Source organism: Aplidium turbinatum, chromosome 8 (genome assembly GCF_918807975.1).
Source record: "Aplidium turbinatum chromosome 8, kaAplTurb1.1, whole genome shotgun sequence".
Classification (NCBI taxonomy): Eukaryota; Metazoa; Chordata; class Ascidiacea; order Aplousobranchia; family Polyclinidae; genus Aplidium; species Aplidium turbinatum.
The window spans coordinates 23,094,775-23,122,019 of NC_137479.1; the positions used below are offsets into that span (position 1 = coordinate 23,094,775).

The following is a 27,245-nucleotide window of genomic DNA, read 5'->3' on the forward strand; positions in this document are numbered from 1 at the left end:
CATAGCCGGTCGTTTGGTCGACAGATATTTGGTCGACAGTCATTTGGTCGACAGACACGTGGTCGACAGGACGTTTGGTCGACAGACATTTGGTCGACAGACATTTTGTCGACAAGACATTTGGTCGACAGGACACTTGGTCGGTTAGGGTTAGAGTTAGGGTTAGGTAACCCTGGGTTAGGGTTAGAGTTAGAGTTAAGTAACCCTGGGTCAGGGATTCATAAGGTATATATAATGAGTCTCTGCCCTGGGTTAGGGTTAGAGTTAGAGTTAGGGTTAGGGTTAGGGTTAGGGTTAGGGTTAAGGTTAGGGTTAGGGTTAAGGTTAGGGTTAAGGTTAGGGTTAGGGTTAGGGTTAGGGTTAGGGTTAGTTAACCCTAACCCTAAAATGTATCGTTCTGTCGACCAAATGTCCAGTTGACCAAATGTCCTGTCGACCAAAAGTAAAGAAAATGTTTCTGTGGAAACGCAAAGCCGATTCCATTTTTGAACAAAGCAACGAGAAAAGATAATGTGTTTTAAAGCAGGGGTTCCCAACCTGGAGGCCATGGCCTCTTAGTGGGCCATGAGCCTCTTTCATAGGGGCCGTAGAAAAATTTGAAAAATAATATTTTTTTAAATTTATTATCTCTAAGTCCACTCCAACGCCATATAACAAAAAAAAAATTCAAACGTGATAAAAATACTAGTACATTTTGCCCAAATCTTCATGAAATGGTCTTTTGCGGTGACTGTATAAACAAGTTTTTTTTTAATTAAAATGACGTTTCTTAATTTTTTCAAAAGGTTGAGAAAAATAGGGGGCCATTAATTTTTCAATTTTTTCAAGAGGGGCCATGGTGTAAAAAAGATTGGGAACCTCTGTTTTAAAGGATGTTGATGTACGAAAATCTTAGTGAAAGTCGGTTTTAGTTGTAGAAATTGAAGTGAAGGTGAAGATGCTTGTTTGCTAAATTGATTGTAGGGAAATATTTCTTCATTGATCATAAACAGTTGGAGTCTTTTAGTTAAATATTTTTTTTCAAAAGTGATTTATGCAAAGTATAGTGTTGGGGTAAAACAGACTCCCCAAGCGTGGCAAAATGAACCCCACAAAAACGAGATGAAAACAAAACTATAAAGTTGATTGATTTGGCAAACGTTTCCATCCTGTCAAAGGGCCCAATGAGAATTTCGATAGCAGACATATTTACACTGCTTTCTGCTATGTTCAAAAAGAAAACTCGTTTATAAAGAGTTTTAAAAAGTTTTCAAGTAAAGTCTGTTGTTGAGAGACTAACAAAAGAGTCAAAACTCAGGAAATTTTGGAAGAAATTTTTTTCAAGTAGTCTAAAGCAGCTGTTGTTGGTAGTTCTCTTATTAAGGGGTGTTGCTTGCTTTGTGGAGATCTCTACCGAGATCACACTAAAGAAGATTGGATTCAGTGCAGCAAACGTAAAAATTGGTTTCACTGGAAAAATGTTCTGACTGCGCTGGGCTTGGTTGACTTTGCATACGACTTGTGCGTACTAGAGAGTACGTTTGAACGACACTTTGCATTATGATTTAGCCTATTTTCGAATGTGTTTACCTTTAGAGAAAAACGGGACAAAACGGGGCTCCGGGTTCGTTTTGCCCCGCTTGTAGTCCGTTTTGCTCCGTGCAAAAATCGGTAAAAAATTATCCCTTTTGCGAAAAAGAGATATTAAGCTACTTTCAGTTGTACTTTTTAGCACAAGCATAACTTATCAGCTGGCCTTTTAATTGCCAACCAGCCGATAAAAAGTGTTTTGCAACAGTCAAGAAAAACAATTTCTCCCTTACGGGGTCTGTTTTGCCCAGTTTTCCCCTAATGCTATTTGACCCATAACTAGGGGCCAGACCGGCGCTATTGCTACGGGCCAGAGTAGACCTGAAAGTAATGGAATACTAAGAAGTAACTTTATATTCCCTATTCCCAATTCTAGAGTTCCCACAGCAAAGCATTTCTACCGGTTGCAATTGTAAGTAAGTCGTGCCCAAGGACACCCAGGAGTCTTCAGGACATTAAAAATGTAGAAGCTTTTTTGTAACACAAGCGATTAGGTATTGAATTAAACTTTAAACATGAAGTTTTTCATTCACGAAATAAATTAATTAAATAACACACAACTAATTTTGATATGAACGTTGAACTTAATTTCAATACTAAAAATTCCCCACTGCGTTTCGATTTGATAAATAAAGACGTTTTGACGTAACAAGCTAATGCTTGTCTGGGTGCATTCCGTAAAATGATATTACAGCTTACGTCTAAAAAAAAATTTGTATTATCAACTTTGCTGATGAAGTTATTGGATTAAGCCAAACTTATACTGCCTTACAAAACGCTGTATGCATTAATGTTGAACTTTTGCCTTCATTAAGTAAAGCAGTCATGCTTGAATAATGTTTCTAGACCAATTTGGTAAGACTTTCGTGTCTTTACACATAACACAAAGTGTTTAGTTTGTTCTTAAACTTCACAACGTAAATCAATGAACAATTAAATCACTAAATGCACGAGTTGTGCACTCAGAAATTTGTTGAATGACGCAACGATTTACAAGAAACAAATAAAGCTTAGGTAGTGCAGTTGAGTAACAGCATGGTTCCGTTTCATACCTTTTTTGAAGTTCTACTCATTGCTAAACGGCAAAAGCAACTTAACCGAAGGTGATCAGAAACCATTGCTACAAAATTTTAAAATGTCTTACGGTTCTGTTGTTTATACTCTAACCAGGAATGGAAATTTATTCCGTTGCTGCTTTGAATGTCAGCAAATCTTTGACTAGCACAGATTGGCCAAACGGGTACCAGAACAACCTCAATGTTTCTTGGAATCTAATTCCAAGGATGGGACATCAAGTTGTGCTGACATTTCATTCGTTTCAAGTTGAAGAAGACAAGGATTTTGTAACGGTAAACAAATTCACTAGGGCGATTGTATTTTTTGTTAAAATAAAGACCATTTTCAGCCTTAGCTTTTTATTTAGCTATTACTTATTATAAACATAGTTTGAACTTCAAAATAGATTTGCCAATGAACATTCTACATTAATAACGCTGGTTTACAAAATTAAAGAACCTTTGTGAATAGCGAATGTTTATGCCGATTTTAAAACCAGCAGATTTTTAATTTACAACAATTGTAAGAGTGACTTCTATTTTAGTTTATCTACTAGCATGGCTGCTACTAATAAAGTAAACTTAAAAAGTATGCTTTATTAATTACGCGTTGGTTAGCGCGTGATAAAAGAATACTTCTTTAATCACGCGCTAACCAACGCCCCGATAGCTCAGTTGGTTAGCGCGTCACTTCTGGAACGAAGGAGTTCAAGATCAAGCGGCGCTGGTTCGACTCTCGGGGTGTGCGCTTGAGCAACGCACGTTAAGGACTGCTCTCCATTCAGCGGCTTCTAATGGATGGAATAATTCCCCAGCAACAAGACTTCAACAATCGGAAACTTCACTCTGTCAATCTCGGTGACCGGGCCTGCGTCAGTGATTCAAAGCCTCTACAAGTATGCGAAACTGCCAGGATTAAGCTCTTCAAGAAGCTTTCCCAGTCCGAGGATAAAGATTCAATCAATCAATATCAAATCTGTATGTCACAAAGTTTCTGAGTTCAAAGGAAAACATTTATATATTTTCAGATTGTCAAACCACCATACGAAAATGTTGTGTTGACGGGCGCATTAACATCTATAACTCCCATCGCTTCCAGCAACGGAATACTCACAATCAATTTTCAAACGGATGACGCAGGGACGCGAAAGGGATTCAATGCAACCTTTATTGGTAATGCAATACGTAAAGTAGGCCTAGCCGTGGCTACCTGGAGTCTCAAATTGTCAGTGGCTCTAGGTAGCTCTTTTATCACCAGGTAGCCATGGCCTACCTAATAGTTTTTCTCGAACAAGTTTGCACCTGACACGTGGCTCATCTTCATTCTTCATTGGAATGTTTAAGTCATAGCCGTACGAGACCAAACCATTTTTTTGGGGGGGGAGGGGGGGCAGAACGTAAATTTGCCTAAATCTGCACGCTTTTATAGAAATTGCCCAAATATAATGTATGTGGTGCATGATAACAGTGAAAAACTTACATAACAAGATCACCAGCTAGCTAGAATTTCTTACCCAAGTAATCAAGATAGAACAACTGAATTCATCTTTGAATATACCTTGCTTGTGCATTGCTCGATGCTTTTGCACTTTGGCATGGTAGGTAGGAGTAACATTTAGGAGTATTATATACTTCAGCATTTTAAATGTTGGTGAAATTTACATGACACAGCAGTTGCATTTGCATATACAAACTAAATATTTATTTTTTATTTTGGAGCGCAACTGCATCATTTTAATTTGGATAGTTTTATAAAAGTAACCAAACAAAACTAAGCAACACCACAACATTAACATTACTGTACATTTAACAGGTACAGTATAACATTTTTTTGTTAAATGTTGTGGTGTTGCTTAGCTATGTCCGTTTATGGTTGAAAAAGTACTGTAACCTCTCCACCAGAATTGTTTTATAAAAGTATTCACCAGATATTCACCAGTTTTATAAAAGTATTCACCGTACGAGCCAGGGGGGCAGCTGCCCCCCTGGCTCGTACGGCTATGGTTTAAGTTAATTGAAAGGAAAGGCCTTGGGAATAGCTTCTTCATGAAGTGTTTTTCCAAAACAGTCATATGCTGTTGAGAGGCGCATCCGTGATGCCATCTGACTTCTCAGAGTCGATCGGGTCCTCATGTACAATTCAACGACCTTACAATGTGATTAGTGATGTCAATAAAATAAAGCAAAGTTTTTAAAAGATGCTCTACATCAAAGCGTAGCCCAACAACCCCACACAGTGGAATTAAAGCCACAAAACTTTCCATAATTGCGTTAGCCTAACTTTGATATAACAAGTTCACATTTTAATTGAAACGTATGTTTAGAATCAAAAGATCCTTTCGGACAAGAAGGTATGAAAATAATATTTGACTTATAATGAACAATATTCATGTTTATGGTTCGAATAAACTGTGATTATTATGACATTCACGTTACAAGAATGCATAACATTTACTTTACAGCAGTTTCACGCAGTAATGTTACTGCTGTGAAACTGCTTTAGAACAATGAAATGAAGCCGATAAAATACGTTAGAAAGTGGGTGAGATTACATCACCACTGGTGGAGCTTAGTACATTATCAAAATACGAGGATGACAACAAAACAAAAGCGCTTTCAGCTCCATTTACATAAACATATCTTTTTCAATGTTAAAAATCTTCAACTTGGAAGTAGCTTGTTAACAATATGTGTTACTTAGTAGTACATAGCTTACTGTCATTATTCCCGAAAATAAAGAAACAGTTTTTGTTCTGCAATGTTTTTAAAGTACTGACAAGAAGTATAACTTTTCCTATTCATCGATTCTAGCTCATCTATTTTCTATACTTCTAGCTTTTATTTGCGGTGATGGTTATATTATTCCAGTCGAAAAGTTGTGTGACGGAAAACAGGATTGCAAGTCATATCCCTACGATGAAGTTATTTCAAGAGACCAATGCCATTCATTGCATGATGAAGGATTCATAAAGTATGGAATTAAAAAGAAAAATAGTTGATTAGAAGATTTTAGTTTTTAAGTTTAGTTTTCACGTTGCATATGAAAACAACTTATAATAATCAACTTAGTAAAAACAGAGAGAGACTGTTCACCAGGCATTTTATAATAAAAGTAATTTGCGTTCTTCTGGTGACTATTTACTAGGTTACCTCCTGATGTTAAAGATGATAACTAGCTTTTGTATTTCCGACGTTTCGTCAGTCAGCACGACTGACTTTATCAAGGTGGCTAAAACAGGTTAACACAACCTGTTCAGCAACGATGGCACAACACAAAAACGTACTGATAAAATGAATAAAGTAAGCAGCAAGAATCAGAATTAAAACACGCAACAAGACACCTAGAGGTTAAACTGAATGCAGTGAATGCCTAAAACCAGTAGGCTGCTTTCCAACAGCGTAAATTTATCTATCTATTGGGCCACCGTCAAGAAACATTGAAAAGTCATCAGACAAGACAGAAACCAAGGGAATTGGCAATAACAATGATAGAGAAGACGCACTGAGAATGGAAAAGGTGAAGTTAAAGTTAAAGTAATTTTTTGTAATTTTTTGTGTCAGAATTTTCCCTCTGTGTACAAAAAATTACTTTAACTTTAACTTCACCTTTTCCATTCTCAGTGCGTCTTCTCTATCATTGTTATTGCCAATTCCCTTGGTTTCTGTCTTGTCTGATGACTTTTCAATGTTTCTTGACGGTGGCCCAATAGATAGATAAATTTACGCTGTTGGAAAGCAGCCTACTGGTTTTAGGCATTCACTGCATTCAGTTTAACCTCTAGGTGTCTTGTTGCGTGTTTTAATTCTGATTCTTGCTGCTTACTTTATTCATTTTATCAGTACGTTTTTGTGTTGTGCCATCGTTGCTGAACAGGTTGTGTTAACCTGTTTTAGCCACCTTGATAAAGTCAGTCGTGCTGACTGACGAAACGTCGGAAATACAAAAGCTAGTTATCATCTTTAACATCAGGAGGTAACCTAGTAAATAGTCACCAGAAGAACGCAAATTACTTTTATTATAATCAACTTACTTTGCTCATAATTGCTGTAGGTTTATTCCTTGTCTTGCAAAAACAGCAAAGGTCCTTTACCATTGGTTAGAATCCAGCAAGTATGGCTTCGTCATAACTTCACTGCTTTACAATTCAGTGGTTCCCAACTCGTTTTTAAGGCGACCCATTTAAAAAAAATTCAGTTCGGTAAAATCTTGCGACCCAAGCAAATTGTCGTAGTATTTTAAAAGCCATACAAGATGGCGTTGCAAACAAACAGCACTACAAAAGCAGTAACGTTTTCCGAAAATAATATGTTTATCAAATCACTAATGAGATAGCTGTGCTGGCTTGCTATCATTGAGTTTTTTGGAAAGGTTATGGGCCCCTAACAAACCATTAAACTTTTATTGCTTGACAGGGAAAGGACCGCCGAAGCTGGACCATTTTTAAACTTGTTGGTATGACATAACCTAGAATCGAACCAGAGCCATGAGTAAACTATCACTGTAGCCAGTTCATGCTTCAGTTGAAATCCATCACCAAACCTCCTATTTCACATTATCTTCAATAAAATTCAATAATAGGGCGTTAGACTACTTTCAGACATTGGCAATGTTCTGTCGAGTTTTTGCAACACTTGCATTCTGCAACTATCAAAGAAATGTTTTGTGTAAATTAAGGATTGAACACCCTCGTATAAATAAATGTTATAATTCAACAGTGTTAGTTTTTGTGCATTTTCAGATGCTCGATGAGTTCGAAATACAGCGAAAGGTCGTGTTTTATCGAAACTGAAAGCTATTGCAACGGATCTTTTGAAATTACAAACATGGATCGATGTGAGGCAAAGTGTCCAGAGTATTACTGGTGCAAATCTAAAGTTAATCAAAAAACATGCAGAAAGCGATCTACGATATGTGATGGAAATGTATGTGGAGGGTGCGATGAAGACGATGAATGGATAGATGGCATTGGTTTCAAATGTGTGAAAAATGGAAAATTGTGCAAAATCCCACAAGTTTTGCTGTGGGACGATATAAGTGATTGTGACCGAGGAGAAGATCTTTGCTATTTTTCTACAAAACGTTATAAAGATGCAAGGTAACGTTGCCTAGTCATAATTTTTCATCAAATCATCTGGTAAATTGTCTAACTAGCAAATAAATTGTGTAAACTTATCTTGCCTTGACATTTGTCTTGACCAGCATCGTAGCTAAGGGGGTAAGAGTTTGAGGTCACATTTTTTACAAGTGTGTTAGAATGAAACTTGACGTACAAAATTTTGTGACTTTTTTATGTTCGTTCCAATATCCAAAGCAATTGGAAAGGAACTTGCTTCGGTCGTTGATCTAGATATTTGGAAAAGTTGAGCTTTGATTGAGATTGATTCCAGGCTGAAAACGAACGACGATGCTGCAACAAAGAGCGGTAATTTCAACTGAACACAAATTAGGCTCAGGCCAGCCAACCCCAGAAAAAAACGTTTTCAAGAAAAGATAATGGCTGATAGGTTGCTTATCGCTTGTGCTTTTTCAAGATCCAGCAAGAATCGACGCTTTAAATCAGAAGCTCAAACTTTCTTGGCTGCGCTACCCTTAAGGTTCCTGAAGTCCAACACCATCGCCTCTACGTGGCGGAACTAGTAATGCTGAGGATTCACCCGAAGCAGCCAAGATGGTGGGGCACTGTAGATCAGGACTGGCCGACCTACTACAGTAAACTCTTGGCCACATATACCTCGATGAAAAGTTTACATGAAAGAATAAAGTTAAACAGCGTGAAGGGGGCCTATCTCTCAAAGGAAGGTTCCTCGCTCGGTCCGAATTCTGATGGTTTGCAGGTCAGACCGGACCGTCAAAAAGCTACTGCAAACCAACAACAGAAGCAAAATATTCGAAAACAATGGAAGAAGAAAACTTTTAAGATTGCAACATGGAACGTCCGAACATTGTATCAGAAAGGAAAATTAGACAACATCATTAAAGAAATGAAAAGAATGGATATCAAAATCTTAGGCATATCAGAGATGAGGTGGAATAACAGCGGACGAATAAATAAAGATGGCTACACAATTATGTATTCTGGAAACAATAAGCACTCAAGGGGAGTAGGAGTTATAATTAATCCTGAATTTGCAAACAATATTATGGGATTCTTTGCGGTTTCTGACAGAATTTTGATGGTTAAAATAAAAAATGTACACCAAAATCTCTGTATAATACAAGTTTATGCGCCAACTTCAGATTCTACAGATGAGGAGATCACTTGTTTCTACAACGATATGAATGAAGTCTTGAAAGAATGTAAACATAATGAGTTGGAAATAATTATGGGAGACTTTAATGCGAAAGTCGGCAAAATCGATACTGATCAAAAGTGTATAGGAAAATTCGGACTCGGTCAACAAAATGAGAGAGGGACAACCTTAATTGAATGGTGCCAAGAAAATAAATTATGCATAACAAACACTTGCTTCGAAAAACATCCCAGGAAACTTTGGACGTGGAAAAGCCCAAATGACCAAACACGTAATCAAATTGACTACGTCATCGTACCACAGAAATTTAGAACATCGATTTTAGATATAAATGCATTCCCATCGGCAGACTGCGATAGTGATCACAATCCTGTTGTTGCAAAATTCAGATTAAGACTACAAAAACAAAAAAGGAACAAAAAACCTATCCACTTCAACTGGAACGCATGTAGAGAAGACAAAACCATTAAAGAGAAATTCCAACAAGCTTTCACAATGCAAATGACAAGTAGGAATACCGAAAACAAAACTGAAACGACGACCACGGAAGAACATTTTAACATTATTAAAGATTCGATTAATAAAGCCAATGAAATAGTTCCTAAAATGAATTACCAACGACATAAAAACTGGATGACAGAAGAAATCTTAGAAATGATGGAAGAAAGAAGACAAAAGAAACACAATAGAAGTGAATACCAAAAGTTGAACAAACAAATAAAGAAAGCATGTAACAAAGCCTGTGAAAAATACTTGAATGACGAGTGCACATCAATCGAAAAATTGTATAATCTCAGCCCAAGAGAAACACATCAACGAATCAAAACGTTAACTGCAAAGCACAATACTACGTCAAAGTCAGGATTTTTGAAGAGTAAAACAGGTGAAATACTAATGGAAGAAAATGAAATATAGAAAAGGTGGCAAGAGTATTTATCTGATTTATATGACGATCCAGATCGAACTGTAAAACCTTTCAAATTCAGTGAACCATTGTCAGGACCAAATATTCTAAAAAGTGAAATTGAACATGCCATAAAACAAACAAAATTAAATAAGGCTGTGGGACCAGATGAGATCAGTACTGAGATGCTAAAAACACTGGAACATGTAGGTGTGGATGCATTGCATGAACTCTTCAATAACATATATGATTCAGGAGAGATGCTTACCGACATGAACAAATCAATTTTTATAGCATTACCTAAAAAACCGGGAGCAAAGGAATGTGAAAATCACCGCACAATCAGCTTGACATCACATATTACAAAAATTTTACTACGCATTGTCATGAACCGAATCAAGAACAAAATCAACGATGAAATTGCTGAAGAACAGTACGGATTCATGCCAGACCGCGGCACAAGAAATGCTGTATTTGTATTAAAAAATATCGCTCAAAGATCAATTGAAATGAAGAAAGATCTGTACATCGCATTCATTGATTATAAGAAAGCTTTCGACCGAGTAAAACATACCAAATTACTGGAGATGCTAGATAACATTGGAATTGACGACAAGGATCTACGTATTATTCAAAACCTTTACTTTGATCAAATTGCAGCAATAAAGATAAATCACAACGTCAGCGATTGGATATCCATCAAGAGAGGAGTTAGACAGGGATGCGTGCTCTCTCCAAGCCTTTTTTCATTATACAGTGAGATCATCCTCCGATGTCTTGATGATGAAGCTGGCGTAAATGTTGGGGGAAGTAACTTTAATAACCTGAGGTATGCTGATGACACTGTCTTGGTGGCTGATTCGGAAGCAAAACTACAAAATTTGTTGAACAAAGTAAATGAAAGAAGTAAAGAATTTGGAATGGAAATGAATGAAAAGAAAACGGAAACGATGGTAATCACAAAGAAAAAAGAGAGTGAAATTCCAATCTGTCAAATTAAAATGAATGGAACAACTATAAAACAAGTAAAAAGTTTCCGATATCTTGGAACAACAATAAATTGGGACGCCAAAGATGATAAGGAGTTCAATATACGTATTGCTCAAGCAAAAGCTTCTTTCCAGCAAATGAAAACAATATTATGCAACAAGAACATATCTTTCACAACCAGATTCAGAGTATTGAAGTGTTACATTTATCCAATTTTTAAATATAATTCAGAAACCTGGACAATTACCAAATCAATTAATAAAAGAATAAGTGGGTTTGAAATGTGGGCATTCCGAAAAATGCAGAGGATTTCCTGGACTGACAGAAAAAGCAACCAAACTGTTTTAAATCAAGTCAAACAAACAAACAATCTTCTAAAAAATATCAAAGAAAAACAACTTCAATTTTTAGGACACGTGCTGCGAAAAGGAAAGTTAGAACATCTCTCTCTCACAGGCAAAATTGAAGGGAAGCGTGCCCAAGGCAGACAAAGATTAACATACTTAAACCAACAAACCGACAAAACTAACACCAACATACACCTAATACACAAAGCAAACAACAGAGAATCCTGGAAACTTTTCATACACGAGGCAGTCAATGCTTGGAATCAAGTGCGACAATAAAGAAGAAGACCCTTAACGTCACTTGTAAAACTTTGTGCCCCCCACCCTCTTTTTTTTTTCTCGTTTATGTTTTAAATCAAGGTCAAACTTCATAAATTTTCACATGTTCAAACTAAAGTTTATTTTCTATTTTCAATCTTACATACTGTAAATTAAAAGATCAAGTGGATCACAATCTAGGCTACTTTTCCTCACGTTAATGAGAAGGATTTAGCTGCTTTCTCAAAGCCAGCACATTGATTCGGAGCTTATGACAATGCACATCGCATGTCAGGTTCACGGTTGTTTTTTTCTGAGCTGGTGCCTTTATACTTGCAAGAGCAGAAAAGCTACTTTTACACGAAATAAGTCACAAACAGTAATTGTTATCGAACAAAGGACTAAACAACAACCGCAAGAAAAAGTGCTGGAAACTAGTCAAAACTAGGTCACATTACAAGTCAATACTCGTGACACAAGGCAAGGAGTTGCAAACATTCCTGTTTACGACTTTTACAATACAGTAACATGGGCTACTAGTTCAACAGCCTACCACTTTTGTGCCCCCCTTGGGGATTTTCACTGCCCCAGGTTTAATAACCACTGCTTTAAGTTTCACCAGGGTTTTTTTTTTCAGAGACATTCGGTTCCTTCCCTCAACTACTTTTGATGAATCACGTTGCTTTGAATGTCTTGATGGCTCCATGGTTATTCCACGGAACAGAATTTGTGACAAAAGATTTGACTGTTCGGATTTGTCGGATGAGTGTCTTTGTGAAGGCGACATACCTAACTTATGCTTCAGCATAAAAATGAAAAACAAACCACCATCTTTGCAGAAGTGAGTTTACTTTTCTATGAGATTTACAACCATTTTCGTAAATGTAAGTTTACTATCGAATGGAGCTTCGATTAAAAAAAGTCAAAACTGAAAATGAACTAATTGCTTGTGGCAGGGATGGCTTGTGGAAGCGTTTATGCTACGGAGGTCACCGATTGGAAGTTTTCGTTCCCAGTTGCTAAGTTGTCTATGCATCTAAATTTTGAATTCACCAAAAGGAACAGTTTACAAAGTTGGACTGTTTGAACGAAAACACTCACGTTTACTTGGTCTTGTCTAAAGATTATTATCTGCTTGGTCAAGACTGGGACTGCATTTGTTTAGATTTGGCCTAGCAGAACTATAGATACCCCAGTTTAAGAAAAACGTCTTCAGACGTTGAAGCAATGTAAAGAGGATAAATTTCAAACCAGAATATGATTGACTTGTTATCACATCAATTGTTATCGTAATCCTGCTCTATTTCATCAATAAGTAATGTTTTGTAGACCGTTCAGTTATGTTATTTGTTTGCATGACTCTGAAAGACTAAATCCATGTGTGATGGGCCAAGTCCACTGTGGAGATGGGAAATGCATCGATCGATCTTCAGTTTGTGATTCAGTCGGTGATTGCTACAATAACATGGATGAACAGTATGTGAATTATTTATTTTGAAGTTATACTGACAAAAAATAGCGCTCATTTCTTGGTATGCTGTCATGTTAAGGAAAGACATTTAATGGGAATTTTTTTGAAGATCTGCTTATAGTAAACCGTATGTAGGCTAAGCACAAAGCAGTTGGGATAAACATATGGAGGTTTCAAAATAAGAATTCTTCAAACTATCTTCAGATTTAGGCTTGGTGTTTGACTAAAACACATGGTAGCCTACTACAAAACATATGAGGAAACATTTCAGTCCGCCCCGTTAAATCAGTGGTTACGCGCCCGGCTCAAGATCACGCGGCGCAAGTTCGACTCTCGGGGTGTGTGCTTGAGCACCGCACTTTCAGGACTGCTCTCTATTCAGCGGCACTTAGTGAATGGAATAATTTCCCAGCAACAACACTTCTACAATCGGAAAACTTCACTCTGTCAACCTCGGTAACCGGCCCTGTGTCAAGAGCCTCTATATACAAGTATGCGAAACTACCAGGAATAACCTATCAAGGCTTTGTCAGTCCGAGGATAAAGATTCAAAACCAAACCAACCAACAATACTTTAACATAAAAGTAATGAGTTATTTTGTTTCATGTTGTTGCTTCAAATTCTTTACAAAATTAGATTTAATATTTTTAAAAACAATTGCAAAAACTTTTGCCAGAAATAACAACTTTATAGTCACATTTTGTAACAACCTCTACCGAATGCTTTCTTATAAAAGTACCGTTGGTGATAATTCTTCATGATAATTCTATGTTTTGTTACTATTGAAAGATCAATAACAATCAACAAAAACATTGCTTTGACATCTTCTGTACAACTTGAGCGTCAAAAGGGGTGCCGGAAGCGGGGGCGGGGGAGCGGCAGGGGGCCGGATGCCCCCCTTGTCCTCATTTTTTCTGTGGATGGGGCAGAGGGGGCAATGTTGCCCTCTTAAGGTCATGTAAGCTACTGCACATTTTGCAATTTAACAATTTCTGCTATTCCTAATTGTAATATTTTATTATTGCCTCAAAATAATACTCACGACACAAAAGTCTGTATTACAGTAGATTGCATCATTATAACATAGCATGATGCCCTTTCGTGTCATTGTTCTTTGTATAGGCTACACTTATTATATCATTACTCGATAATGAGCTGATAGATGAACATTATCGCTAGGCCTATATCTTATCTTAAAACTTAAAAAATAATGGCTTTTCAGCAACAAAAGTGCCCTTTTTTCATAATCCTGCCCCTCAGTCAAAAATCGCTCCGGCTCCCCTGAGTGGCAGTCTGTCAGCTTGACATGTGATTTGATGCTTTTTTAGTTCTTCGTATTGTGGAGCAACGTTGCAATGTAAATACGGGACGTCGTTCAATCCGGGAGAAAAATGCAGGTAAATTTCAAATATTAACTTTATTTGTTTTTGCAAATGTTTTAAATGATATTTACTTTCTTATAAATTTTCTTATAGATATGAAAATGTAAGGTTTGAATATTTAAAAGAAAGCAGAATGAACTCACTGTGTAGTACCGGTCGAGATTTTTCTATTTTATTTTTATTTGCCAAGATGTAGAGGACAGTTGCAGCAGCGGAAAACAACGGATTTAGAGACACCGGTCACTTGCAATAGATTTGAGAAAAAATTAATACAATATTGTTTTACAGAGCAAGCAAAAGTTATAAACAATTTCAGGGAACAGATTCAACGAGTTAAAGATAAGGCTAGTCCTTTTTACACTACTGTAGTACTTATTCTGGTACTTTACATTAGCTTGTCATGCTTATTTTGAAAACCATATAGCAAGACCTCAATTTTTTAAATCGCAGTAACTCTCATACCTTTGTTATCAAACCTTGAACGATTGAGGTATCAAAGTTTAGATGAAGAAATTGGAAGATGAAGAAAATAGATGAAGAAATTGGAAATTCATATGTGATATTTATCTTAAAATCTTATCTGTATAGGCTATTACAATTAGTGATCCTTTATTGCAGATGTCCTCAGACACTTGCAATTGAATGCTCTACAAAAGATGCATACCAACCCAACATATTTGGTGCAACGTGTGATGGTAACGCGGATTGTCCACCGGCACAGAGATTCCATGACACAATGTTTTCATCTCGAAATCTTCTTTGGCCACAAGGAAGAGGTTACCCTGCCGATGAATGTGAAGCGAGTTGTGGCAATCTGTCAACGTTTCACTGCACACCTTCTACTAGAGCGGATGAACCATCTCTTTTTTATTTGATATCTGGACACTATGCTGACAACCCTGTCGGCTTTGTATATGGACCAACCAAAGAGAACTTGGGCTATTGTGTAAGTATCATCAAACTACTTGCTGACACAAAGGCTTCTTGAAAATGCACCTCACTTGGTTAAAACATCTCAAATGTAACCTATGCCATATCAATCAATTGTATTGCAGCCTGTACTGACAAATTCAACATCTCTTCCAGCGTAATACGAATGCAGTCAGCTACAGTATCTGAACTAGTAATAACAGCAATAATAATAATAATCATGCTTTCATTTGTGGCCTTTGCGACAACATACAGTACACTACGATCACAGATGCGATACAACAGACAACAGGAAGCAGCGAAGTGACATATAGTCTTCGAGTCAGCTGCTCCCCTTAGTTTGGCTTGCCATTAAGTGTCTTTGCCGTGACACAGCCGAGTGCTCTGGATCGGTGTCGAACCCACGTCCTTTCGAACGTCGCGAAGACGTCCTCACCACTCGGCTACGCAACTGAAAACAGCCGAATTGGTGGGCAACTTTTTTGCGTTTGGTCCACTCAACACAAATACTGTCGTGGATGCCTTTACCTAGAAAGTGCAAGAAATTGTATGTTTATACACAATTTAATGCATGTACAGTACTTATCAAATTTCTAGAAATAGGACGAACTTTGCAGTTACACCTGCAATGATCTTCTGTTAGTTAATTGTTACTATTTTTCAATTATATTACATAGCCTATAAAGTTTTGGTAGAGAGTTCGCTTTGTTGTACCACAGACATACAAAACAAAATAACTTCAACAGGTTTAATATTTTTTATTACACAAAGAAATACAACATATTTGATGAATGGTTAAGGCTTTTTATGCGCAAAAGAAAATTCCTTTTCCGTCAAAAAGTCACGTAACTTCGATATTAATTACAGTAAACAAAAACCGTTCTTATTTATAGCTTAATCGAATTCCCGCAAGGCCCTGTGATGGGATCATTGACTGTTTTGAATATGCACATACTGAAAGGTCCTTTTTGGATATCCCACAAGATCATGATGAAGTTAATTGCACTGGCAGACATTACTGCAACACTGGTGATGATCAACATGTCAGTATTTCTGACACTCAGAAATGTGATGGAACAATTGATTGTAAAGAAACATCAGAAGAAACAGAAGTTCTTTGTCCAAACAGGTTTTTCTGTCCATCATTGAATGGTTCAAAGGTTGGTAAGAAAAATGCGTACAGTAATCGAAATTAGGAGTGGACAAATTAAAGAGCAACAACATCGTTTTGGGTAGAATTTGTTCAACTTTTTTTCTCAAGCATTTCTAAACGAAACGTTGCAATGAGCCTTCCAATCGCTTGCATTTTCGTGGCTGGCTCAACAGACAAGCCGCAGATCGTTCATTAACTGACACCATTAAGCGAAATAAAGGTCGTTTCAATGCCTTTGTTTCAATTTCAATGTCTATCTGGTCTCACTTCATTGCTGAAAATCTGGAACATTTTGTGTCATTTTTGTTACTTTTGCATATTAAACGTTAGCTTATGACACGTCAAACGCAACAAATACTTGATGAATGCATTGCATTTAGGTATCTATTCCCCTGGCATATAAGTGTGACTTTTATATCAACTGTGATAACAATGCCGACGAACTCAAATGCGACGATGGAAGATTTTTTTGTGAAAATGGAAATCCGCTATTTGTGCCAAAGCATCAGGTAGGTCGATGAAATGTCACTTTTATTTATCTTTAATAGTAATACGTTAATATTAATAAACCGATCACTAAGTTTAAGAACAAGTTTCAGTTGCTTAATGAGAAAGCACAACGACTAGTTTTGAGAGGCGTGGTGAAGCCTTGAAAGTAGCCCAGAGCTGTTTAAACGCCGTTTAAATCATCTGGTGCTACAGTAAATGCTTTCATCTTTTTATTAATTTCAAGTTTGTTTTAAATTATGGCAGCAAAGAATTATGACGTATACATACAAATATGCGAACGTTGTTGTTTTGTTTACAAGTATGGCAATACAATTTATCAAACTGTTATTATAGCTTGCTACTGCACAACCCACTGTTCCTCAAGTGGGGTTGGTAGCTAGATGATAAAGCTACACCTCATATTCTACCTGACAGCTACGTTATGATGGTTTGATGACATCAAAGTGACCTCATATATTTTTATTTTTATTTATTTATTTGCAATCAGACTCAAAGTCCATAGAATTTAAATTTTTAACAGTCATCACACAAAATATCAGACTAACACAACATCAAGCAGGCTACATCAAACAACGTACAAAATACTGTTGTAGTGAATATAAAATGTAGAATTAAAGTAATAATCAGAAGACATAACATTGCGCAACAGTGGATTAATTGATCTTTTGCAACGTTCTACAAATGCATAGCAATTTTTTCTTAATAGAGCATCAAATGTTAACACGTCGTTCTGTACCTGATACACTCTAGCACTGTCGCATCTCGACAAATTGTGGATAATTCTGTATGAGTCGTTGTAAGCAACTCGTATGCGATTTAAAGTAGAAGTTTTATAGTTACACCATAGTTGCGAACCATACATTGGCATACAATATGATTGGTACATTACATTTTTAACTTCGGTAGAGCAATTTCCAAACTTGGACCTAAGCTGATTGGCAGCGACATAAAGAGATCGCACTTGCCTTTTAATATCTGCGTCATCACTGATGGTATCATCAATCAGTATACCTAAATATTTCACTTGTCCAACAAATTTAATTTGTGTATTGTACAACCGCATGCATGGAGAAGTCAAAACTTTAAATTTGCGACATTGATGGACCAATCCAACAGTTTTTTTACAGTTGAAAATAATGTCATGTCTAGAAGCATAGGATTCACACACATCAATGAGTTTTTGGGTACCTTTAGCACTTGGACTAAATACACACAAGTCATCTGCAAACATTAGGTGATTCAAGTGAGATGAACCAGTATTACATCCGACATCTAGGGAATTCAATTCAGTCGATAAGTCATCTATATACAAAGAAAACAGGTAGGGACTTAAAACCCCTCCCTGCCTTACTCCGTTGGTGACATGGAAGGGGTCAGAAATTTGATTCCCCCACTTTATTCTCATTATTTGTTCTTTATACCAATGCTTCAATAATCGTACAAAGCACATAGGAACATTCCGTGAAACTAACTTGTTAAATAAGATATTGTGATTAACTCTATCAAATGCTTTGGATGCATCCAGAAATACACTAAACACAGGACTATTGCTGTGTATGTAATGAGATACTGTTTGTTTATAAAGATAAACACATAAATCTGTGCCATGTTTTGGCTTAAATCCAAACTGATTGTCAGATGTATTTAAAAACGGTGAAATATGCTCAAGGATATAATGTTCAAATAATTTGGACACTACAGTTGCCACTGCAATGGGTCTGTAATTTCCAGCATCCTGAATATTGCCTTTGTTGTTCTTACAAACAGGGATAATTATGGTATTTAAACAAGGTGAAGGCAGCATACCATGAGAAAGGCATACATTAAACAATAAGCTGAATAAGAAGCACAATAGTTCATCTGCATATACTAGATGTTCGGCTGAAATTTTATCACTTCCAGCAGATCTATTAAAGGGTAATTTGCATAGTAGCATTTGTATCGTTTCAGTAGTGCATTGATATTTCTCGATATTGGCAAAAGCTTCAGTGTCTTGCATCAACATGTCTATTGCTTCACTTGTAGGATTGTTACGCACAGAGTTTAATAAATTGCCATAATAATTTTTCCACATCTCAGTCACCGCAGTAGACCCAATTGCTCCTCCTACTGTTGAAGAGATAGGACCTTTAACTTTAGAGGACTTAATTTTTTGCCAAAATGATTTTCGCGAATTTTCATGATGAAGGGCTTCAGCAAGAGTAATGAAGAAGATTCTTTGAATATTTTCAAAAACCTTCGAGTAGTTGCAGGATCGTCATAACCATTCAATGTGCTCTGTCTGTTGCATAATTTACAGACGTTTGATGGGCGCAGTGATTGCAGTGATCTCAGCGATGAATGTCCAGCAAAGTCCGACAGCAGAAATGAAGATGCTTTTTCATCAAGATATGAACTTATTAAAAATCCGATCTTGCGCGCCATCGTGTGGATCATGGGGCTGCTTTCATTGATCGGAAATACAGTAAAACACTAATTCAGTATAACTATAATTTAAAAAAAATTGTTGTAAGATATATGCTTTTGGTAAAATTGAACAACATAACATAATTATTTTGGCTGATGCAATTGCAATGAAATTGTTAGATATGTTTCTTTACACAATACTACACATTATTATTTACTGCCGGATTTTTGTTGTTATCAGGCTTACGCCGGTAGTTGAAATGTTTGAATTTAGATCAAATGGACGGGAAGGAAAGAAAGCCTATCTTTGCGTCCCCATTCAGGCTTGAATTTGTCTTGCCGAAGATACGGCCACATGCTCTTGAGCGGTATCAAACCAGGGCTCTCACTACTCGGCTCTGTCTCTCGTCTCTATTCTCCACTCGGCTCGGCTCTTGTCTCAATAGACCAATCCAATGCCCAGATGGAGATAGAGTGGCTATGCATAGACATATCAGGCTTTCACATCGTCAATGTCTAATGTCTATAAGCCACCACCCTCACGCTTAACACTAACAGCCATCCTAGTGTTCCCCCAACCCAGCCTCTACGCTGGCGGTTTCAATTGCCACCACGTTGACTGGGGCTACAACACCACCAACACCGACGGAGAAAGCCTGGCTTCATGGTCACCAATAATAACCTCACCCTACTGCACGATCTCAAGGGTGCAGCGAGCTTCTTCTCCGGACGCTGGAACACTGGCACAAACCCCGATCTGGCTTTCGCGAGTGATGACCCCGATAATTGCCAACCGGACAGACGTGTGCTAGCGAAGTTCCCCCGGTCCCAACATCGACCCTCGATCATCACGGCTCCAACGCTCAGAATGCCTGTCTCGAGCAAGCCTGTTAAGCGATGGAACTTCAGAATGGCTAACTGGGAGTACTACAGCCTTCTCACCAACGAAGCAAGCCACACAATATCTCCTATCCCCACACACCAACAACGTACTCACGTACGTACGTACGTAATTTACGCACGACTTACCATCAACAACATCTGACAAATATGCATATGCTGATGACTTGGCCATCTTGTACCCTGCGAAAGACTGGCAATCATTACAAACGACGTTGAGCCGAGACATGATGACCATATCTGGATACCTTCATCAATGGAAAGTGAAGCTCAGCGAAAGTAAACTGTGACGGCAGCCTTCCATCTCAACAACAGGGAGGCAAAACGTGACCTGAAAGTGACCGTTAACGGCAAAATTCTGTCGCCCTGCCCAGAACCAACATACCTTGGGGTTACACTTGACAGGTCACTCACATACCGTCACCATTTACAGTCACTACGCAAAAAGCTGACATCTCGCGTCGCCCTGCTGAGACGTCTGGCAGGCACAACTTGGGGTGCAGGTGCTGACACCTTGCGCACTGCAACCCTGGCTCTAGTTCACTCAACTGCTGAATACTGCGCCCCTGCCTGGTGCCGCAGTGCCCACACCCGCCTCATTGACAGCCCAATCAACGACGCATTGCGAACTGTGACTGGATGCCTGCGCCCAACTCCAACCGAGTATTTACCAATCCTTGCAGGCATCCAACCTGCTGAGCTCCGCCGACAGGGAGCCATTATACACCTGGCTCGCCGGGCGGGGGATCCTAACCACTTGCTTCATGCAAAACTCAACATCCCACCTCAGGAATCCCCCCGGCAACTAAAGTCAAGACACCCCTTTGTGCCAGCTGCTGTTGAATTACTACATCCATTCAGCGATCATGCCATCAGCGCAGCACACTTCATGGAAGATACTTGGAATGCAGCGTGGTGCGCCACCGACACCAAACTACATGGTTTTATACCCCACCCGGTGGCACGCCCCCCTGGTATGGACCTGCCTCGGCCGACTTGGGTCAAGCTCAACAGAATCCGAACCGGAGTCGGTCGCTTCCATTCCAACATGCACAAGTGGGGTCTGGCTCACTCATCAGCCTGCGAATGCGGCGCGGAGAAACAAACTGCTGACCATGTCGTTCTCGAATGTCCCATCTACAAGGCACCAAATGGAACGCATGGTATAGCAACGCTGGACGAAGCTACACTCACCTGGCTCTCCACCACCTGCCCTGAAATTTGATCTAGTCTCAAACGAAAGAAGAAGAACAACGTGGAAGAAGCCTACCAGGACTGTTGTGGTGCAATAATATCAGCGGCAAAACACTCCATCCCCCGCGGCCGACGAAATACATACATACATACCGTGCTGGGATAAGGAGTGCGAAAGCCTCTACTCCGGCTTCCTCCACGCCCCCTAGGGCAACGACACCAACAGCTCAGCCACATCCCTGTTGGCAAGGCTGGACTCAAGGAGGAAGGAGCGCTGGACAGAAGCCGTTGAATAAATCGATTTCACGCACTCCAGCCGCATAGCATGGAGTACATTGAACAACCTAACTGGCAGATCACATGCCTCTCGTCAACAATGTCCGATTTTAGCAAATTCCATCGCCTCACAACTCGTGGAGAACGGGAAATACAAATCGAGAGACCGTGATTCAGACAGATCCGTCTTACAAGAAATGATGGATCTCTGGAGGGTAACAACCCCAGACGGGGACAGCATCTCGGGTGAGTTCACCCCGGAGGAATTTTCCGCCGCCCTTTAGCACATAAAGCCAGGTAAAGCCCAGGGCCCTGACCACCTATGCCCAGAGTTGATACTCCATGCCGCTGCCTCCTTAAAGTCCTGGTTAAAAGACTTCCTTTTCTGCTGTTTGCGTCACCTGAAAATTTCCAGAATCTGGAGAAGAGCCCTTGTGGTTGCAGTTCCTAAGCCGAAGAAGCCCCCAGAGGACCCGAAGAGCTACCGTCCAATCTCACTGCTCTGCATCCCCTTAAAGATCCTCGAGAGATTCATCTACGCCCATGTCGAACCAATAATAGATCTACAGCTCCCCCGTGAACAAGCTGGTTTCCGACACGGACGATCAACCGTAGATCACGTCACACTTACGACCCAAGACATTGAGGACAGTTTTTCGGCTAAAAAGAAGGCTGGCGCTGTGTTTGTTGATCTCACAGCTGCCTATGATACCGTATGGTATAGCAGCCTTACCTGAAAGTTACTCCGTCTGCTCCCTAACAGACACATGGTCCATATGATACTGTGCCGAACCTACTTTCCTCGCCATAACCCTAGACAGGTCACTCACGTACCGCCGTCACTTGGAGTCACTGCGCAAAAAACTATCTACACGCGTTGCACTTTTGAATCGATTAGCGGGTTCCAGCTGGAGAGCTGGTGCCAAAACTCTTTGTACAGCTACCCTAGCCCTTGTTCATTCCACCGCTGAGTACTGCGCACCAGCCTGGTGTCGTAGTTGTCACACCCACCAGATTGATACCGCCATCAACGACGCATGCGTGCTGTGACTGGATGCTTGCGTCCCACTCCGACGAACTACCTACCCATCCTAACAGGCATCCAACCCGCTGAGCTACGCCATAAAGGAGCCACGATTTATCTCGCTCGCCGCGCTCTGGACTCCGACCATCCCCTCCATGCAGCATTCAAGCGACCACAACCTATAAAGCAGCCGCTGAAATCAAGACGCCCCTTTGTGCCTGCCGCACAACAACTACTTAAGAACGCAGAAGAACTTGGTTTAAGTGCGGAACACTGGACGAATCACATGTGGAACACGGAGTGGCAAAACCACACTTTCACGCTCCGTGACTTCATATCCGACGCCGATCCCCATCCACCGGGAATGTCCCTCGCAAGGCTTGCTTGGGTCAGGCTTACCCGCTTGCGAACTGGCGTCGGCCGCTTTCGTTCGGATATGCACAAGTGGGGCCGGGCTCCTTCATCAGAATGCGAGTGTGGTGCCACTGAACAGACCGCAGACCATGTCATCCACCACTGCCTAACCTCACCGGCCTCCAAACGGTGCGCATGGTCTGAGGGTCCTGGACGACGAGACTGCCGAGTGTGGCTGATGATTTCCTGCCCTCCAATTTAGCCTGGAAAGACCTGCTCATACGCCGATGATGACCACTCAGCCATGCAGTCGACAAACTAAACTTTACTTTGATATCACTAAACTAATCACTAAAGTTACCTTGTTACCCGTTCACGATTTCAAACTAATTTTCTTGATTTTTAGATTGTGGTAATTGGAGAAGTGAAAAGCTTGCGTGTAATATTGAGAAAGCCAGACTCCGCCCCGCTTCGAACAAACCATATGTTGATTTTAAATTTGGCTTTGGCTGACAGCCTCATGGGAGTGTACCTTATTGTCTTGGGAATAACTGGATTGATATTTTCTGGAGAATATTGCTTGCACAGTCTGAGTTGGGTATCTGGTTTTGCTTGCAACTTCATGGGAGTGTTAGTTGTGATTTCAAGTGAAACTTCTGTTATGTTGTTAGTTGCTATGACACTTTTCCGTCTGTACGCTGTTTATCGGGTAAGTTATAGCTAATAATAGCCTACACCACACAATTCAACTCTCATTTGTGGCAATGGAAGCCATTTAATCTCATATCTTATCTAATGTAGCAACAACATGACAGAAATAGCAAAGAAAATTATAGAAGATTGAAACAGTTCTGAAAATTGACTTTTTAAAACTGATACAAACATTAAGCAATCGTAGTAAGCACACCTACAATCGTAATTTCACGACTTGTCAAAGTGTTTGTAAGCACTGTTATGCTGCTCAGATTAAATTTAAGAATAAATACGTATGATTTAGCCGTAAAGCATAAAATAGCAACAACTGAGCCCTTATAGTTCCACATTTTTATTTTTGCCAATCTCTTTTTAATTTTTCTCTCCGCTTTTAGTATTGTAGCCTACTTTGCTACATCATACCCTTGCAATATGCTGCAGTGAACCGTTGCATTGAAGATCAAGATCAGATCACCAAAACAACGTGGTCTTGAAGATCAAGATCGTATTCTTGAAGATCAAGATCACTTTTTGTGTACTTGAAAAAATGAAGTTTTTGGTGAATGATGTTGCAAAGAAAAACAAATTTTACTATATTATTCTGCGTGTACCACTGATGCTCTGGAGCACTAATACGAAATGACCCACTTGTGTTGTGTTTGATCTACCTTATTAATTATAGGATATGTTTATTGTTGCTTTAACATATTTTTTCAGCCGATGCGAGCAAAAAAGAGACCAGCATTGCATATGGTTGTGCTTCTGTTAGTTGGCATCTGGTGCGTATCGTTCGCAGTTGCATTCATTCCGTTCACAATGAACCTGCAGTACATCTTCACTAACAAGGCCGTCGTTGTTGGAAATCCTTTCTTTCGAAATGCCACAGTAAATTTTGATTCGGCTAAATTGTGGGCTGAAAGGATGACGGTTTTTGACACAACGCACGCTAATGCATCTATGCAAATGCTGCCAAATATACAGATGGCAAAATCATGGCATGGTTTGAGAAATTCTTTGAAGCAGGTTCACCAACGTGATGTATTGAACGTTTCCAGTTATCTCGGGTAAAGTATTTTTGTAGGCTATTGTGTTTATTTTTTTATATATACGGTAACATATTGAAGAGTAGAAGACAAAAAAGGTTTACATTGCAATAAAATTAACTTTCATAACATAACTTGGAAAACAACCCGTGAAAACTTTCTTTTATTATTTTTGCAGCTTAGTGTATTGGCCAAAGGTATTTCTAAAACGGCATTGTGCAAAGAGTTTTCTTTTCAGTAGGCTACTAAGCTATTTTTATCCACATTCAAAGCCATGGACACCTAACGGCGCATAGTAATGGATTGAGAAGGGCCTGGAGATGTTTTTAAATACAGTAAAGGAAAATTTCAATGCAATTTGGTAGACTGGCAATGACGTTTAGCTTACTTTTGTGTTTTGCACAAACCTGTTTAAGTCTGCCAGGTAACCGAAAGACTGCAACAACTAAGATTGGCCGTTTGGGCTAATAATTCTGCTTTTTCTAGGTATTACAGTGCCAATAGCGTTTGTATTCCTCGGTTGTTTGTCACAAAGCAAGACAGGGCGTGGGGCTTTTCATTGGCGACAACAGCTTTCAACTGTCTTGCTTTCGTGTTCGTGGCCGGAGCTTACATTTTCATCTTGATCAACGCAAGAAGGCAAACTAAACGTCGTCAGCGACTGGTTTCGGGAAGTAGTCAGAAGAGGAACAAAAGTCAAATACAAAGTAAGGCTAATTAGCTAAGTAGTTCTTACTTCCTTCATTTCAGGTTTTTGTTGTTTCCCTTTGTATGCTTCCAAACATACACATTACACATGGCTTATTTGTCTTCATGGGATAAAATTTTATCTCCACTTAAAAACAGTGGTGAAGACAACGCTACAACTAAAAAGGCCCAATTTCCACAACCATCTAGCCCAGTGGTTCTTAACCTTTTTTTCCCCAGCGCCCCTTTTCAGAGATTTCCATAGTCTGGCGCCCACCATAATATAAGGGCTGTAGCCTACTAATGACATTTTCTTCCAAGACTATAAGGCTAGCCTACAGCCAGTAGTAATTAGTTATTAGTTAGTAAGAAAAAACTGGTTTAAGCCGATGTTAGTTTTAATACTAAAAAATCAGCACAGATGTGCCTTAAGGCTCTTAACTTAAAAGTCTTAAGGCACATCTCTGCTGATTTTTTAGTAGTTAGTAAGAGTTACACTAATAACCATTATTGACTGACTATTATTATGACCAGTCCTTATGGTTTGCTTGCACTGCCTGCCCGCTGTCCCTGCCAAAAGCTGACCACAAAATGCCATTTACTTACTACAAGGAAAGGGAAACAATGCCCATTATCAACAACAAAGGCCATGCACAACACCATCCGACGTCCACGCTTGTCGGATGGTGTTGTGCATTGTGCTGTATAGGCCAACATAGAATGCTCTGAGAGAGAATCACTACTTCCCTTGTTAAACACAATCTCTATACTGTATATAGCTCCTCATCCTCGGTGGATTCTCGTACCCCCAGCAGAACTACTAAAGCAAATTTGCAGTGAGGAAAATATCGTTACACCTTCTGAATGTAGCGCCCCCTATAACGCCCCCTGAATATTTCCGCCCCTCTAAAAGTTAACAGCGCCCACTAGGGGGCGGTAGCGCCCAGGTTAAGAACCAGTGATCTAGCCTATAGGGGATGAATCGGTTCCTGGCGTGAGGTTTCTTCTAATTGTTACACGAAACGTTTCAATTGCAAGAACCAAAAGAAATGCGTTGAATATGAAGGCCGTAAACTACGTGTTGTTCTCACGCCATAACAATGTAAAAGGACAACTTTTGTCCGCTAATACCGCTCGTTAACTTGTTTCTCGTTTGTTTGATAATTTTAATTTTGTTTATTTTAGCAATGCAGAAGAAAATCGCTCGATTGCTGGTCACAGATTTTTGTTGCTGGATTCCACTGTCGTTCATGGTTTTTCTTAACTTTGGAGGCGTTAGCGTCCCGGATGTTGCTTACGTTGTTTCAGCAATCGTCTTGTTGCCGATCAACAGCGCTCTCAATCCGCTGCTTTACTCCGATTATTTTGACAAAGGAATTTCTGCAATTCGACGAAGTTGCGCCACAAGACAAAAATTTTCTGTGAGAAAGACAACATCACAAAATGAGACGGTTCAATCTACTTTGTGAATTAATTAATGAACTAATAAGCTCAACTTAATGTCAAAGACAACGTAATGTGTTTTAAACCAGCTCATTAGAATTTGTCAAGAAGAGCGAAACCATCAAAGGGGGCAAGAGCATCGGTATTTGTCCTGGGCACTCCAGGACAAATATAGAAAATTGTTCTAAAAATTCAAAATTTCCTATTAAACATCATGTTTTATGATTCACACATTGTCATCAGGAAAGTAAAAGTGTTTTTGCCACTGTTTTTGACCCTGTCTCTAATTAGGCCTGTGCCATCGACTCTGATTGGTAAATTTCTTCTTTCCTAGGGAGTAACTCATTTACAACAACTGACATTAGCGTCACTTGCAGCCAAGTAAACAGTTTAGTGCTAAGTC

At 39.2% G+C, this 27,245-nt stretch overlaps 1 protein-coding gene across 1 annotated transcript; it reads left to right on the forward strand.

Moving 5' to 3' along the window:
• Window positions 1–2,741: 2,741 nt before the first annotated feature.
• LOC145776170 (uncharacterized) lies at window positions 2,742–26,868 on the forward strand. Its single transcript, XM_082587570.1, has 16 exons — window positions 2,742–2,918; window positions 3,653–3,797; window positions 4,949–4,975; window positions 5,460–5,595; window positions 7,364–7,720; window positions 12,013–12,216; window positions 12,705–12,851; window positions 14,176–14,244; window positions 14,848–15,175; window positions 16,053–16,319; window positions 16,693–16,821; window positions 19,122–19,286; window positions 23,383–23,685; window positions 24,387–24,733; window positions 25,199–25,419; window positions 26,585–26,868. Exons 1-16 carry the CDS (start codon window positions 2,742–2,744, stop codon window positions 26,866–26,868), a joined length of 3,306 nt encoding a protein of 1,101 aa, XP_082443696.1.
• Window positions 26,869–27,245: the final 377 nt, after the last annotated feature.